This window comes from Orcinus orca, chromosome 2 (genome assembly GCF_937001465.1).
Source record: "Orcinus orca chromosome 2, mOrcOrc1.1, whole genome shotgun sequence".
In the NCBI taxonomy this organism is placed as follows: Eukaryota; Metazoa; Chordata; class Mammalia; order Artiodactyla; family Delphinidae; genus Orcinus; species Orcinus orca.
The window spans coordinates 123,501,303-123,517,344 of record NC_064560.1 but is presented as its reverse complement, the minus strand read 5'-3'; the positions used below and the strand labels follow the sequence as shown (position 1 = coordinate 123,517,344).

The window sequence follows — 16,042 nt, the reverse complement described above, 5'->3', positions numbered from 1 at the left end:
TAATGAAGGGATATTTCCCTTATAGCGATATATCAGAATTAGCAAGGGGCTTTTTCAAATAACACATGTTCCTTTGGCGATTCTGGAATGACCCAAGTTGAAAGTCACTGCCAGAAAAATTCTACCAATATCGTAGTGCCATACCGTCTCAGCTGTGTTTGGAGCAGAATAAAGATTAAGAACAGTTACTGTGGGTTTCAACTCTGGCTATTGGAATAGCCAGAGTTGAATCCCTTGGGGAGCTTTAAGGATACCAGTGCAAGGGCACCACCATCTCCGACCAGTTGAATGATTATCTTTTGAGATGGTCCTGCCCGTCAATGTTTTCTACAAAGCTCTGTAGGTGTTTCTGATGGGGAACAGGCTGAGAACCACCACGTTAAACAGATAAAAACAGTGTCCATCAAGGAAAAGGGTGATGGGAACAGAGTGGTTTAATTGCGATTGCTCGCTTAAAGACTGAATTTGCATATTGCTTAGAAGGAGGTAGATATAGATTAACAGACTGTTGCAGGTGGGAAGAGGATGTCATTAAAAATGAAAGCAATAGAAGCAATCGAGTTAGAAGTAAAGGGAGATAGATAAAATTTGGATGAAGTCTGGAGGTGAAACTTGGGGCAGGCTGGAAAGATGTCAGAACTTTAGACCTGTCTCCTTTCAAATGATATGTTGGGGTGAATGCAGAAAAACAGATTTTTAGCAGGGAGGTTTGGGGAGAGGGAAACTCATAATGTTTCATATGTCCTAAAGAACGTTTACCTAAACATAATCAGAAAGTTTGTAAATTGTTTTGTATACCGTGTACAAGCACCACGTTCAACGTGAAAGTAAAGGAGACTGAAAAGAAAGTCAGTGGGGTTTAAAAGCATTAGGTTCCCTTGATTCAGCCTTATCTGTAATTTCGGCTGTGAGGGTCTGGGCTTGACAGTTCCTAAAGATTTCCAGGGTCCTGCCTGGGAGTACGTGATTATTCAACAGAAAGTTCTACTCTCTGTGTTTGATTCATCAAGTCGTTAACAGTCCTTCTAGGTACAGCTCTAGACAAAGGAGGGAAAACAATATATGATTTCCATGTGCAAAGTAGAACTGGCACTTAACAGGAAGTGGAGTGTAAAATAGTGTTAAAAAAATAACTTTCCTGAAGGCTTGATTCATGATATGTGCAGCTTTGAGATGCCTATTTGTAATAGAGCCAGGAACAGTTTGAAATAACTGACAGGATATGTATTACTGAACGCAAGTTAGTGTGTCCGACACACAGCGGTACCAGACAAGTTTGGAGCAGAGAAAGGTTTATTGCAGGGCCACGCAAGGAGATGGGTGGCTTGTGCCCAGAAAGCCCCAAACTCTCCAAAGGGTTTCAGCAGAGCACTTTTAAAGGCAAGATGAGGGAGGGGCATGATTAGTTGTTGCAAACTCCTTGGTGTCGGAATCCTTTGTTCTTGCAGCTGTCCATGTAGGTCAGGTCATGATGTTCCTGTAAACCTCCAACAGACAAATGCCGTTCTCTGTTCTGCAAATTTGACCTCCATGTGAATGGACTCTTAAAGGTTAGAGCCCTGAGAATAGGCTATCCTGTATATTTCAGGCTATAGGCCACATTCCTTTATAAAAGGTGCAGAGCCAGCGTGACTAAGCATGGGCAACAAAGCACAAAGGTGAAAGCAAAAGGAATAGATCTAATATGAAGTCAGATTTGTGCTTCCCTATTACATATGGACAGATAAAGAATGAATGAGGGGCGCTTCCCTGGTGGCGCAGTGGTTGAAAGTCCGCCTGCCGATGCAGGGGACATGGGTTCGTGCCCCGGTCGGGGAAGATCCCACATGCCGCGGAGCGGCTGGGCCCATGAGCCATGGCCGCTGAGCCTGTGCTCCGCAACGGGAGAGGCCGTAACAGTGAGAGGCAAAAGAATGAATGAGGGGCTTATTACATGAATCACTTTGAATTACTATGTCATGCTGAGCTTCTGAACCTGAAAGTGGAATGGTCAAAAGGAGTTGTGTAGCAGGAAAGGGCAAAGGTACGTGGTTTCTTTATATGGGCCCTTTAAATTTTAATGGTTAGAAGAGTTTCTTACTGTAGTCTCAGCATATTGGTATGGAGTACATGGACATTCCATAGTTCTTATTTGGTAATTCTTCATATTAATAAATACAGTTTGTGAGGAAGCCATTCATGAAATGGCCAATTATTGGAGGGATTTTAAGGAATAAAGATCTGCATTTATTTTTTTTTAAAAATCATCATGGAACCAATGTGGCTAAACTGGAATCAGGAAAATTAGTGAGGTGGCTTGTGCCACTGTCCAGGTAGAGAAGGACCCAGTGAAGAGTTGAGGCAGTGGGGGTAGATGGAAAGGAATGAATCAGAGAAATTAATGAAACTCATTGGTAAGTAATATGTTGGGAATGAGAGAGAGCAAGGAATCCAGCATGATATCCAGGTTTCTGGATGTGACGGGTTGGGAGGATGATGATGCTATTAATTGCAAAGAAGAATTTCAGAGGAGGAGGCAATTGAGGTTTGACAATCCTGAGTTCATTTTCAGACGTGTTGAGTCTGAGGTGGCTGATTAAGAATATTCAGGTAGAACAGTTCCACAGAATAGTTGGAATTATTATGGCTTTTAAGATGCCAATTTGGAAGTTGCAGTATATAGTCAATGAGTGTAATTTACCTCATGAGCACACAAGATGACCGAGAGAGATTGTGTCGTGTGAGAAGGATGAAATGTCAAGGGACATACCTGGAGAACAACGTTTGAGGGATGACTGGAGGAAAAGGAGTCCACAGATTGACTGGAGAGAGCCAAGAAATAGGAAGAAAATTGCGGTGGGTGGAGAGGGTATCGAAGTTCAGGGAAGCAGAGAGAATTCCAAGGCAAGGCGGCAGTCAAGTTTAACAGTGCAGCTGAGAGGGCAGAAATCACTGAAAAGTGCTGAGCAGACGTAACACTGAAATCATGGAGTTTCAAGAAGATAGTGGGGGCAGAAACCAGTTGTCATCGGTTAAAAGAAGCATGGATAAGAAAATAGATGCAGCGAGAGTTGTGTGTTTTCTTAAAAAAACAAAACAAGACAAAACTCTGTTGTGAAGAAAAAGAGGTAGTGTGAGAAAGAAAGGGCGACAGCTAGAAGGGATTAAAAAAGGATTTCGATATCTTTAGTTTTGCTTTAGATGGATAGAGCATGGGGCTGGGGAACATGCTGAGAGTCGAAGGCAAGTGATGTGTCAGGCAGCAAAGAGACAAAATAATAATGGCAGCAAACTTCTATAGCACCTCCTGTGTTCCCAACACTCCTCTATATGTAGTTTTACATGTATTAACTCGTCTACTTCGCATAACTGCCTTGCAGGGTAGGTTCTGTTATTACCGCCATTTTCCTTATAAGAAAACCGAGGTATAGAGAGGTTAAGTAACCTAACCAGTTTGTGCTCTACCCACCACACTAAGCAAATGAATTACAGAGCCGCCAGAATGGTACATATAGATGTATACATCAGATTCAGAAGGTCATTGGTTGAGAGGTGGAAGGCAGGAGAGGTGGGGTGCTTTGTGTAGATACAGTCCAGTTGTGTGATAAAAGGAAAGTTTTTCTGTGGAACATGTCTTTGCAACTTTTTCATATTATTAAGAAGTTGAAGATTAAGTGAAATTATTGGCTCATCAATATTACCTGACTGTTAACCTGCTTGGAAGAAGGTTAGTCGGGAACAACATTCAAGATTTAGTTTGCTGTGGCAGAACTAAACTAGCTGCTAAAATGAAATTTAAATATGTGTGATCATTCAGCCTGGGAATCAGGGCTGGAATGTGGCTGGAGGTGGGCAGGGGAGGCAGGGGGAGATGGAGATGGGTAGGGCATCCAAACAGAGGTCATCTTGATCTCAGAGTTGAATGAAGCTTGAAAGTACTTTCAGCCATTTGATTGTAGAACTCGTGAAAGATTGGGTCAACTTTTGTATTTGTAGTACGTTGTTCATCCTGACTGCGTAAGCTTTTCCTGGTTTTATGCCTGTCACTCCACAAAGGTGACATTGTTTGGAAATTTTGAAGAATGTTTAGAAATCTGTTAGTCTCTTACTCTAATATTATCCTTAGCAACAGTAACTAGCAGTAATATTTATTCAGAACTAGTGTTCCAGGCATAACGCCTGCCGCTTTACAGGAACTATTTCATTTTACCTTTATAAAAACCCTAGAGATGGTCTACTACTTTCCTCATTATACACTTGAGGAAACTCAGGTTTGAAGACACAGAGTTCCCTGCCCAAGGACATAGAGCTAGCAAGTGGCTAAACCAGGATGTGAACCAGGTGGTTTGAATCCAGAACTCAGGTGCTGCTTAACCCTCTGTGTTGCAAAGAAATAGATGGTACCCTGAACTTGCCAATTTTTTCAGAGTTGGATCGCGGCTGCCGTGTCCACATATGAGAAGTTCAGCTTTAGAAAAACCTGTCTCTTGTTCTTCGGACCACAGTTATTTGGGGGTTGGTTTATGAAGCAAAAGGTGAAACTAGTAAAAATACAGTTAAAAGTTATCTTAATGAAAATGGAGAATTTTCCTGTGTCATGACCTTGACTGACTTAGGCCACTGAAAATATTTCTTTTGTTATTTTTTTAACACCCTTTTAATGTAAAACGGATCTGTACTTATATACCCATTGGTGTTCTAGACATTTGTGGGCTGAAATTACAGTGAAGAAAGTCTTATTAGCCATAGGGAAGACTCTTGGGACAATGACGGAATATAACTATTGCAGTTTTTTTTAAAAATAAATTTATTTATGGCTGCATTGGGTCTTCAGTTGCTGCACGCAGGCTTTCTTTAGTTGCAGTGAGAGGGGGCTAATCTTCGTTGTGGTGCGTGGGCTTCTCATTGCGGTGGCTTCTCTTGTTGTGGAACACGGGCTGCAGGCGCGCGGGCTTCAGTAGTTGTGTCACACGGGCTCAGTAGTTGTGGTTCGCAGGCTCTAGAGCACAGGCTCAGTAGTTGTGGCGCACGGGCTTAGTTGCTCCGCGGCATGTGGGATCTTCCGAGACCAGGTCTCGAACCCATGTCCCCTGCATTGGCAGGCGGATTCTTAACCACTGCGCCACCAGGGAAGCCCTGTTGCAGTGTTTTTTATCCATCCATCTCATCAGTAGTGGGTACTTGCCATTTTAGCTGCTGGGATACAGAAATAAAGGCAGATACTGTCCCTGATTTCTTCTTGTGGAGTTTGTAGTCTGATGGGGAAGGCAGAAATTAAATAAATTCACCAGAAATGTTTAATTACTGCTAAATTGGATTTTGGAAAAACTCAAACATAAAATTGTAAATTTGACTGCCTCCCAGTTAACTGTAGTAGGCTGAATGGCTTTGAATGCTGGGAAATGGACTAGTTAATAGCCAAGAGTACGCCAGTTTGTGCTGATAAGTGAAAAACTGTAGACTCAAGGTATTGACATAACTGAGAAGATGAGCATTAAAAAGGCTGGCTTCATATAAACTATAGTTGAAAATATAGAGTATGTGGAAGAGAAAAAAGCAAACTGTAATAAGTTCATTTTCTATGCATTTATTACTAAATTATGAATGATTATAAAACAGACTCAAATACTGATCATGGGCAGCTTTGATATGGAAACTTTAAAAAAAATGCACACGCATCATAGCTTCTTCTTGAATCTTTTCTTTCTGCTGTGTTGGCCTGGAAACCCTGGAGGTGAGACATTCTATGGAAAACTGTGAGAACTGCAGCTCCTAGCCAAAAGCATCTCCAAACCTTTTTTTTTGGTTCTTTTTCCAAAACCAAAAGTAATAACAGATATATCCAGGCATGTTCAAATCTTTATTAAAAGTTTTGTTTTGCATTTGATATTAAAACCAATGAAAATTCTTAGACGACAGTTTTACTTTTACCCTTAATCCATGGTTATTGTTCCCTGTGAGCTCAGATTGGATGAAATTATGCTTTTACTCCAACTGTTTAAGTCCTTGGAAAATTCGCAAGGTGGAATTTACACCCTGTTGGATTCTCAGAAGAACGAACGTCTCTGTCTTTCCCTGTGTTTATGCGGACTTGTGCTATGGTGGTGTGGGGATGCTATTGGAATATTTTATTTCCGATCATTGTTTTTGATAAATTTTTTGCTTTCTTTCCCACTGATATCTCTACAGGCTCAGTTCGAACTTCAAGCCTTTCATATCCGGGGTGAGCATGCGGTGATAACAGCGAGACTAGAAGAAACCATTGAAAATCTCAAATACGAGATAGAACACCGATGGCGAGGAGGATGTGAAGAGATGAGGGATGTGTGTGTCTCCACCGACGATGACTGCCCTCCAAAGGCTTTCAGAAATGTGTGCATCCAGACAGACAGAGAGACTTTCCTCAAACCCTGCGAGGGTGAAGACAGGACAACCAGAAGTAACCAAATAATACCCAGAAAGCTGAATATCTCCTCTTTAAGCCAACTCTCTCCCCCAAATGACAGCAGAGACACCAGTGTACCGCTTCAATCTGCGGAAAGCATCTCATCGAGTCAGCAGAAGGCAACGCCTCCCGCTCCCCCTCCCCCTCCCGCACCACCCCTACTGGCAGCCATCCCTCCCCCTCCTCCCCTCCCACCCGCACTTGGACCTTTGCCACTGGCACCTCCGCCACCACCTGTGAATAGTGGACCTCCCCCACCTCCACCACCTCCTCTGCCTCCAAGTGCTGGACCTCCCCCCCCTCCCCTACCCCCTCCACTTCCTCACTCCACCGCTCTGCCAGCCCCAGGACCTGTGCCTCCACCTCCCCCTGGACTCTTCTTCGGAGTCAACCCTTCTGCTAGCCAGTGTCCTCGGAAGCCAGCCGTCGAACCCAGTTGTCCCATGAAGCCTTTGTACTGGACTAGGATACAAATAAGTGATAAGAGGTAAGCTCAACTCCCCTGGCCCATTCTCAGCTTGTGAATTTGCAGGATTTTGGACAAGTGATGTTGTATTCCTGTTGGTTCAGCATCTTTGTAGTGTGGCACTCGTTCTCAGATGTGGTAGTGAATGCCTTGGATAAACAAGGCTGGAATGTTTTGAGGAGAATGTCTCCACTAGGTCTTCTCTGTGTTCTGTATGGATTGATGCTGGAAGAAACGACGTGTTCTGTGTCAGACCCTTCTCGAAGGTACACATTCCATTTCCCAGACTAGAGAAGAGCCCAGGGCTCTCCAGCATCTCTGCAATTAGTGAGTAATCACAAAGACATTGAGCCTGATTCTATACTTCAGGTTCACTGAAGAGTTTTAGATTATCTGTCTTGTCTTTAGATGGTATCATCAACCCTATAATGTGTATATTCAACAGGTAGGTGTAATTTTTCAATTTTTATTGAAAGAACTGGACATAGTTGAATCATTAGCTCTTTAGGTCAGAGAGGAGTCTTAAAATATCAACTCTCTCTGCTTGAACTCTGTTACCCCTCGCTACTGAGCGCCCTCACGTCTTTATACCTTGTTGCCCTCCAGAGAAAGTGCCAGTGGGTAGGTGGCTAAAAAGCATCTTCCACTTGCATAGGTTGTTAAAGTGGGTCTGTAAGGCAGCAAGACATGGTTGCTTGGAAATTTCCATTCAAACAGATCTGATCAGATTTCTTGTGCCTCATTTTGGAAAGCATCAAAAGGACAATGAAAAAGATGTTGAGTTGCTTCTTGACTACTCTCTAGGTGCGAAGTTCATTGTTTGCAAAGAACAGCAAATATAGAACAGATTTTTACATTTAAATTTTTGAACTTAATTCGCAAAATCAAGATATGGTGGTGAATTTTTCTATTTCTATAACATTTCGCTTGGGGAAGGCAGTATACTGAACAAAATAAACTGCAATTCACAGTGAGAAACCAACTAGAAATCACTCTAGGAGGGGTGGGGCACACCTTGACACTAAGCATATGGTGAACTAAGTTGATTGTATACTTCATATTTGGTCTCTTTCCTCTCACCAAAATTAAGGGCGAATTTATTTATTTGATAAATTTATTTATTTATTATATTTAAATATAATACTCTATATTTACATTTCCCAAATGAGTGGTTAAAAAACCATTTCAGATGGTCCTGAAATAGCTCCTACCATTAACTAAAGTACTAGTATTCCCATTCAAGACTCAGATGTCATTTCCTAAGAAATAATTTCTCAGTATATTTATTTGCAGCCATGTTCTCTTATTAGTGTTCTCAAATTAATGCACAGCCATTCCAGGGTGATGAAGCCCACCTGTCAGCCCTGGCAGCATCTGTTCTGAGGGCACACGGAGCTGTTCCACACCTGGGTCTCACTAGCCTGCCTCAGCTTCATTCCCTTAAGACTTCATGGGCAAACAATAACCTAGACCATACCAGTGGTGTAACAGTAACCACTGGGAGATGTGGGCCCTTCATCCACCGTTTAAGACAGCAAAGACAAGCTGGAGATAATCATTGTAGTTTTCTCTCCTTACATAGTTGGCCATTTTGAGAAAGAGGACAATTGAATGCTCAAGCTCTTATTAGTTTCGCCATAAACGTAGGGCTTCAGTTTTGCGATGGGTTGAATTGCCTCCCCGCAAATTGATTTGCCGGTGCCCTAATCCCCAGTATCTCAGACTGTGACCTTATTTGGAAATAGGGCTATTGCAGATGTGATTAGTTAGGTTGAGATGACCTCAGACTGGAGTAGGGCAGGCCTCTAATCCAAAATGACTGGTGTTCTTATAAAAAGGGGAAATGTGGACACTGCCAGGGGCGGAGGGAGAACGGCATGTGGAGTTTGGAGTCCTGCCACCACCAGGGATTGCGTTTTGAGCAAAATGAAAAGTAGATGAATGTTCCAACTTTCCTGACCTGGGACATCAGGAGAGCCCTGCTTGGTGAACATGTCAGCCTCGGGCCTGAGTTCCAGGCACAGGGGTTTAGTCTCTCTTATTATGGGTCCGTCAAAATGTTTTTGTACCTCAGAGCATGAATACGTCTTTTAAACTGACATGGTCTGAAGACCCTGTGTACTATTCATTATGGACAAAAGTAAAATTATCTGGGATGTGTTCTTTGACAGGAGATGATATTTTGTACAGCCAGAGGGGTAAGCACTTCGTGTAATGAGCACATAATCAATTTTGGTCTTGGTCTTCTGGGGAACTAAGAATAAAATATGAAGTTTCTCTAGTATACACACACTGCCTCTCATCCACTTAGATTGCTTTTCACTACTAACATGGTTTTTAACTTTTGCCATTCTGCTTTCTTTGATGTCTGTTTTCTGGTTTCTAGAATAGGGAAAAGCCATTTAGTTTAAAAAAATTTTAGGAAGAAAGAAATCCTCATCTGTCTACCTTTTCATCTTCCTAATAAGTATCTTCCTGTTGAGAAATTATCTTCTCCTCCACCCCCTGCGCACTCCTCCCTGCTCACTCCCGCATCTGTCCCCTCCCACTTCTTCCCCCACCCCCTCCTCCTCCTGCCTTCCTCTTCCTCTTCTTTGGAGCTCAAACTGTGTGTTCAGTGGTCAGAAAAGAGCTGGCCATGATGGCATACGGTCCATTGTGAGCAAGTCCTTGTTACTGCCCCACCAGCCCAGTTGCCCCCAACCCGCTGAGAGGTGGTATTCCAAAATTCTGTTACTCATTTTTGGAAATGCCTTTTCCCATAGAAACAGTGTTGTAGATGGTGATGAGGTGTTCAACCTGACTGCCAAAGCCTATTTACTTCAGAATATAAGTGGGTTATAGCACTAGTCATACTGACCTGAGCTCAGAGTCCTTGGAGGGGGAGCCAAGCGGTACAGGTGCAGGAGATGGGGGGATGGGTCTGAATAATCTCCTTTGTGGGTCACATCACCTCCCTCTAGGCATCCTCTCCTCTGCTTCCCAGAACCTTCCTGAGGCCCAGACCAGCAGCTTTGAGGCTGCATGCTCCAGAATTTCCTGGCTCTCTTCTCCCACCAAGATCCCCTTTCCCAAGTGCAGCTGAGAAAAGCATTTAACATTAAAGGTGTTCATGTTTCGAATTGAAGTTAAGGGGGGTGGGGGGGGAGGGAGGGGGCAGTGCTGAGGAAGGAGCGCATAGATGGATGTACCTCACTGGAAATGTTCTAGCCCTTGGATGATGATTTCACAGGTATTCATTATACTATTATACATTATAACTTACACATGTCACATATATGTTCTTAAATGCCTCAAATATTATATTAGAAAAATTACAATTAAAAAAAAAAGTGGAGAGAAGCAAATGTTCAGTTTTGTTATGGGCCAGAACCCAAATGTCATATTTCACAGCAAAGGCAGACACATAGCAAAATGTGAACACTCAGATCTGAAAAGCCAGCGTTGCCCACTGCTTCAAATATGAAAAATTGTCAAAGCGGCGGGCAGGTGGGGATGGTGGTGTGATGAATTGGGCAATTGGGACTGACGTGTATACACTGATGTGTATAAAATGGCTGACTAATAAGGACCTGCTGTATAAAAAAATAAACAAAATAAAATTCAAAAATTAAAAAAAAAGAAAAAATTGTCTTTTAGTATCAAAAAATTTGTGTGGACCATGTAGTAATAGTTATTTTAGTTTTCATTGGGAAAATGCATATCGAAACAAAGGTAAGTACTTGTAGATATTATGGATCATAACATACACACACGTTTGATGTGTATGTTTGATGTGTAGATGAGACTTTTTATTAAATGTCTATGAGCATTAAAAGTGTTTAAAAATAAGACGAGGAAGTAAGTTAAGAAAGTAGACGTTTGGGAGAAAATGTGTTCTGGCTGAAAGGAGCCTGGATAGTAAACCATCTAAGGCAGCTCTCAGAGGCAGTTGTTCTGAACCTGATTTCCCATATCTTCTTCCCTTTCTTTGTTTCAAAACTAGGGTATCCCTGTCTTTAGAGAGAGAAAAAAACCAATCAAACAAACAAAACACAGTCTCCCCATGGCTGCTTTTGCTGAAATCTCTGCGGGGGCTGGTGCAGTAGGGGTTTTGCTTTGTTTTTATTGTTAATCCTGTTGTTGGATGGTGTATTATAAAATCAAGTATTTCTAAATGAACACAGCCTGTTCACGTATATGGGTCTTAACGCTGAGTTAACCTGAGCTAAACCTGAGAACCATATTTAAAACGAATAGAAAAAAATTCAAAGGAGGGCACATCTTCACCCAAGCACTCCATTTTCATTCTATTTAAGAATTATCCTATGAATGTCTCAGAATTGGTTATTGTTTCAATCTTTATACGATGCCCATTTCTGCCCGTCATGGAAATGACACAAAGTGAGGGAGGAGCAGTTTCCATGCCTCGACAATCTGAATCCCAGGAGTTCTGATCCCACCGGGTTTCTTTGGTTCTCTCTCTTTGGTTATATCTAAGGACCATTCTGTTTCGGAAATGTGTGTTTGCTTTAATACTTAGTATATTTTGAATTAAAAAATGTGTAATCGTAAAAAGCTTTTCTTCAAGCGTTATTAGAGTTTTTTAAGGAGTTAAAAAGATGAATTAGGATTAAGGATTTCACTGTATTCTAATCTCTTTTGTTTCTTAAGTTTAACTTGCCATTTTCTCTTTTAAGCCAAAATTCTACACCAACCTTGTGGGATTCCTTAGAAGAACCTGATATTCGGGATACTAGCGAATTTGAGTATTTATTCTCCAAAGACACACCTCAGCAGAAGAAGAAACCTCTGTCAGAGTCCTATGAGAAAAAAAACAAGATCAAAAAGGTACTGAGTGACTACAGTAATCTTTGTAATTATATATATATATATGTATATATTTGTCATACATGGGAATTTATTATGTGCTGCTGATTTGCTTTCCCTCTGTTTTCAAAAAATGTTTTGAAAGGTTTTGAGTCACAGATGACAGAAAGGAGCCAATAGTTTGAGAAATCCGTGCTTGCTATTTTGGTCATGCTGTCTGAATTTGCAAACTGTTTTCTTCATCTGGACTTTTTTCAGCCACTAATTCTATTGAAAAAATGCACAAAAGTTCGTGAAAAGTAGTCTGTAGGCTATATGGAAAATGTCTTCTTCACTTATTTATAACTTCATTCATTGAACAAATATTTATTGGGAGTCTGAGCTAGATTTTGTTTTAAGCCCATGCTCTCCAGTCGGGTAGCCCTTAGCCACATGTGACTATTTGTGATAAAATTAAAAATTCAGTTCTTCAGTGGCACCAGCCACCTTTCAGTTTTATTCTTCTGGCTAGTGGCTACAATATAGCACAGATATAAAACATTTCCATCGTTACAAAAAGTCCTCGTGGGTAGCACTGTCTGAGCACCTGGGGCATGTTGGTGAAGAAAAGCAAACAGGCGAGAAAACAGATCCTTGCCCTCTGGGGCGTCTATTAACAATAAACATCAGAAACAAAAAATCAAATCATGTGGTAGAGCAGAGTAAGGAGGATCAACTTTTTCGGGGATAGGGAGGGATGGGGGCTACGGGTTTGAATGGAGTGTTCAAGGTAGTCCTCCTTGAGAAGGTGACCTCTGAGCAGACTTGAGGGCTAGAAATCTGAGGCCACCAGCCAGCCATTAGAGGACAAGGTCAGGATTCACAAGCAATCAGATGTGGAGGTGAGTCGCCACGGTCGCCATGCACTGGCTGCGTGCCCCAAGTCAAAGTTCCTTCAGTCTGCCTTGGTCCCCTCAGTGTCACGTGAGATGACATCTATCCATATTGCTCTGAGTAATGATCAAATGACATCGTATATATACACGGGCTACCGTAGTGCCTGGTACCCAGTCAAACCTCAGCAAGTAATTGCTGCTCTCATTTTGCTACTGTTGCTGCCGCCACTGCTGTTTCTCTGCATTAGTGTTGTGATAATAGCATAGATGGTATTAGGGAAAAACAGTTGGCCCTTGAACAACATGGGTTCGAACCGCACGGGTCCACTTATATGCAGATATTTTTCAATAGTAAACACTACAGTACGAAACAGCCCGTGATTGATTGAATCGCGGATGCTGAGGAACCGCGGATACAGAAGCTGACTCTGAGCTATATGCACGTTAACCCCTAGTTGTTCAAGGGTCAACTGTATAGTACTTGGTTCTGCTGTTGATTTGCGATGTGATTCTGGGCTGGTCATCTCACTTCTCCAGGCCATATTTCCTCTTCTCTATAAAACAAGATTAACAATATCTGAGTCTACCTGACCCAGCAGGATGCTGTGAGATTCAAATCTAAGAGGGTTTGAAGAAGTGTTTTGAAAGGTGTGTAATACTGAATGATAGTTTCATCAACTCTTCTTAAATTATATAGTGAGGTTCATCCATTGGTTCATATCTCAAGTAACATGATTGTGAAACGAGCTGTGCCTTGTTGAGGGGGAGAATGGCAAAAGTCCGGATGCAGTTTTCTGTTAATCAAATCAGGTGTGCCCACTGACTTAAATTATACATGAAAATCATGGTCAAGGTTTTTCACAAGTTCATTGGAATTGTGTTTTCCTGATTGAAAAATGTGATCCCAATAATGATTAAATATCAGAGCAAATCTTTTAAGAGGATGTATCGCATGAAACAATTGAGTTACGGCAAGAAGTAAACTGATAGACTATAGAATATATTCATGTGCAGTTAGATTCCTATGAGATGGAAATAAGGGCGTTTTGCTGGCCAGCTGGCTTTTTAAATGCCACCTATAGGAACAGAAGACTAATTGTTTCTATACAAAAGGCAAAAGCAGAATCTCTGTATTCCAAAAGTGGCCTCATTTTTCCTCTTCCAGGAAGCCTTCTCTGACCATCAAGGAAATCCTCTGAATGTTTTCTTACCCAATATCATATTAAACTTACTTTCGTTCTCTTTTTCTTTTTCTTTTGCTATTACTCCTTGTGTTTCTCTCTCTGGATGCTTGGTTACATGTCATTTACTCATAAAGCTAATTATTTCTGTTTCGGTGAATGAGCATTTTTAAAACATTGAAGTATTTGTTTTTAAAACATCAAAGCATTTGGTAGTTTATTCTTATTTCTTATCATAATTATTTGCCTCTTCAACAGAGGATTTTCACTAAGGTGGTTAGTACTTGATGTGTTTGTTTCTCCGTCTGAGGGGGAAAATATCCTTTATTCAAACTCTTTAATCTTTCTGAACAGTGAGGTTGCTGTTACCCCAAAGACTCTGTGCACACGTGTAGTCTCTATTCTTTTTCTTTAAGGGGAGCAGTCTTGAGGGTGCTTGGAGTTTGCAGTGAGCTTGTGTCCTACCTTAGAGCTGAGATTCTAAGTTGTAAAGAAAAAAACGAATTGAGTCAATGCCAGAAAACTCTGAACCTGCCTCCTAGGCGCCCTCCTTCTGTGCCCATGGCCAGATTTCCAATATCAAGATGGATCCCTTGGTCTCTTCTGAAAGTCAGATGTTTATTTTCTGTTCTCTGAGAATGAAGATGAAAGTGAATTTTAGTGATTGTGAGCAACTGAGGAGTTTCAACCCTGGAGGCCAGCTTTGCTAGCCTAACCACAGAATGGTTCCCATACAAGGTGACCAGGAGACACTTGCCAGATAGATCTTTTTATGGTGACGGAAGTGGAGTATATGTCAGAGATTTAAAAATCCAGCATTCTGAATCTTGGCCGCAGGGACTCTGCCAGCGTTGAGACAGACGTGAGCATCTCTTAAGTGGAGCTGGTCTGCATCCCTCTGCACATCCCACATTCCTAGTCAGAACTGTCGGAATTGTTACCGTTCTGCTGAACTCAGATACGAGTTTCTAGTTTCATCTTCTATAACAGCATTTAAAGTTCCCATCACTGGCACTGATTTAAAACGAACAGATACATATCTTCTTAAACTGGGCTGGGATCCTGTTTTCTAGTACGATACAGTCTAAGAATTAGAAGGAACCTTCCTGATCATCTAATTCAGTGCCCCCATGTGGCACATGAGAAACGAGACCTAGAAAGATGAAGATGACTTCTAGGTTTGTACGCTTTTAGCTAGGAAGACATTGATAATGACGGACACTTGAGAGGATGTAGAAGGGCCTCAGCATGTGTCTTCACTCCCCCTGAATTTAAACAGTAATTGGCTTCCCTTAATGTTGGTAACAGCTTTTACTGGGATGATCGATTTTAACCTTTATAAATGAGAGTAGCCATTCTTAGAATCATCAACAAAATCCAGCTACGCTCGTGCAATTCCAAAATACGTCCTGCATTGTGAAATTATCCAAAGTCTTCTTCAGGTTCTTCCAGTAGGAATCCAAATCTTTGAATAAAAAGATACTATGTATAACTCCAACTACGAAATAATATGAACAATATGTAGATTTGGAGCTGTGTTCCTTTGACCCCCATCAATCATTTTAAATATTAGCTATACGTTAAATACTAACTATGACAAATTCGTATTGCCTACTCAGGCCTGTGCCGTCTTCATCTGTGGCATGAGACCGCTCTGCCACCACAGACCTAACATTCACCAAATTGAGAACCAGAACTCAAAACATCAGCTCTTGTCTGTACCAGCAACACTTAGTACTATCTCCTATTTTTTTTTTGCTCTCTGATACCCTTCAGGGCAAGTCGTTTAACTTTTCCACACAGATTCTTTCTCTACCAAATAGGGAGTAACAACCCTTTACAGGGTCATTACAAGGATAAAATGAAATCATGATTGTGAAAGTACTTGAAGTATTCTCTAGAACTATGTATTAATCTCTTAGTTTATGAACAAACATGAAAGCTTTGCAAAGAAATTCTTGACCATCGCTTATTCCCACAAGCTTGTCGAGGGTCTTCAAACATGAGTGTGTCCCTGTCTGAAACTATTTGCAAATGGTCATCTCTAGACCATTCCTGTTTTTCAGCTCCTTTAACAGAGTACACAGACATCTAGTAGTTCATCTTCCATTGGTTTATATAGTCTTTTTGCACTGTAACATAAGAGTTTTCACTGTCAATGTGCCCATATTTCTACTATCTCTAAGTTACATTTGTTCTGGGGAAAGGTAGCTCCGCGCCTTGACAAGGAGCCAGAAATCTGCCTTCGTCAGACAGAATGTGTCTGAGATTCTTTGTCCTGGTGCCT

At 41.5% G+C, this 16,042-nt stretch overlaps 1 protein-coding gene across 2 annotated transcripts in view; it reads left to right on the top strand.

The window, feature by feature from the left end:
• Positions 1–16,042, top strand: part of FMN1 (formin 1) — a 424,285-nt gene that overhangs the window by 207,754 nt on the left and 200,489 nt on the right. For both annotated transcript variants that reach the window (XM_012534548.3, XM_004274037.3), the window contains 2 exons: positions 6,169–6,911; positions 11,570–11,720. In XM_012534548.3, coding sequence (XP_012390002.2) covers positions 6,169–6,911; positions 11,570–11,720 — 894 coding nt within the window. The remainder of the gene's footprint in view (positions 1–6,168; positions 6,912–11,569; positions 11,721–16,042) is intronic.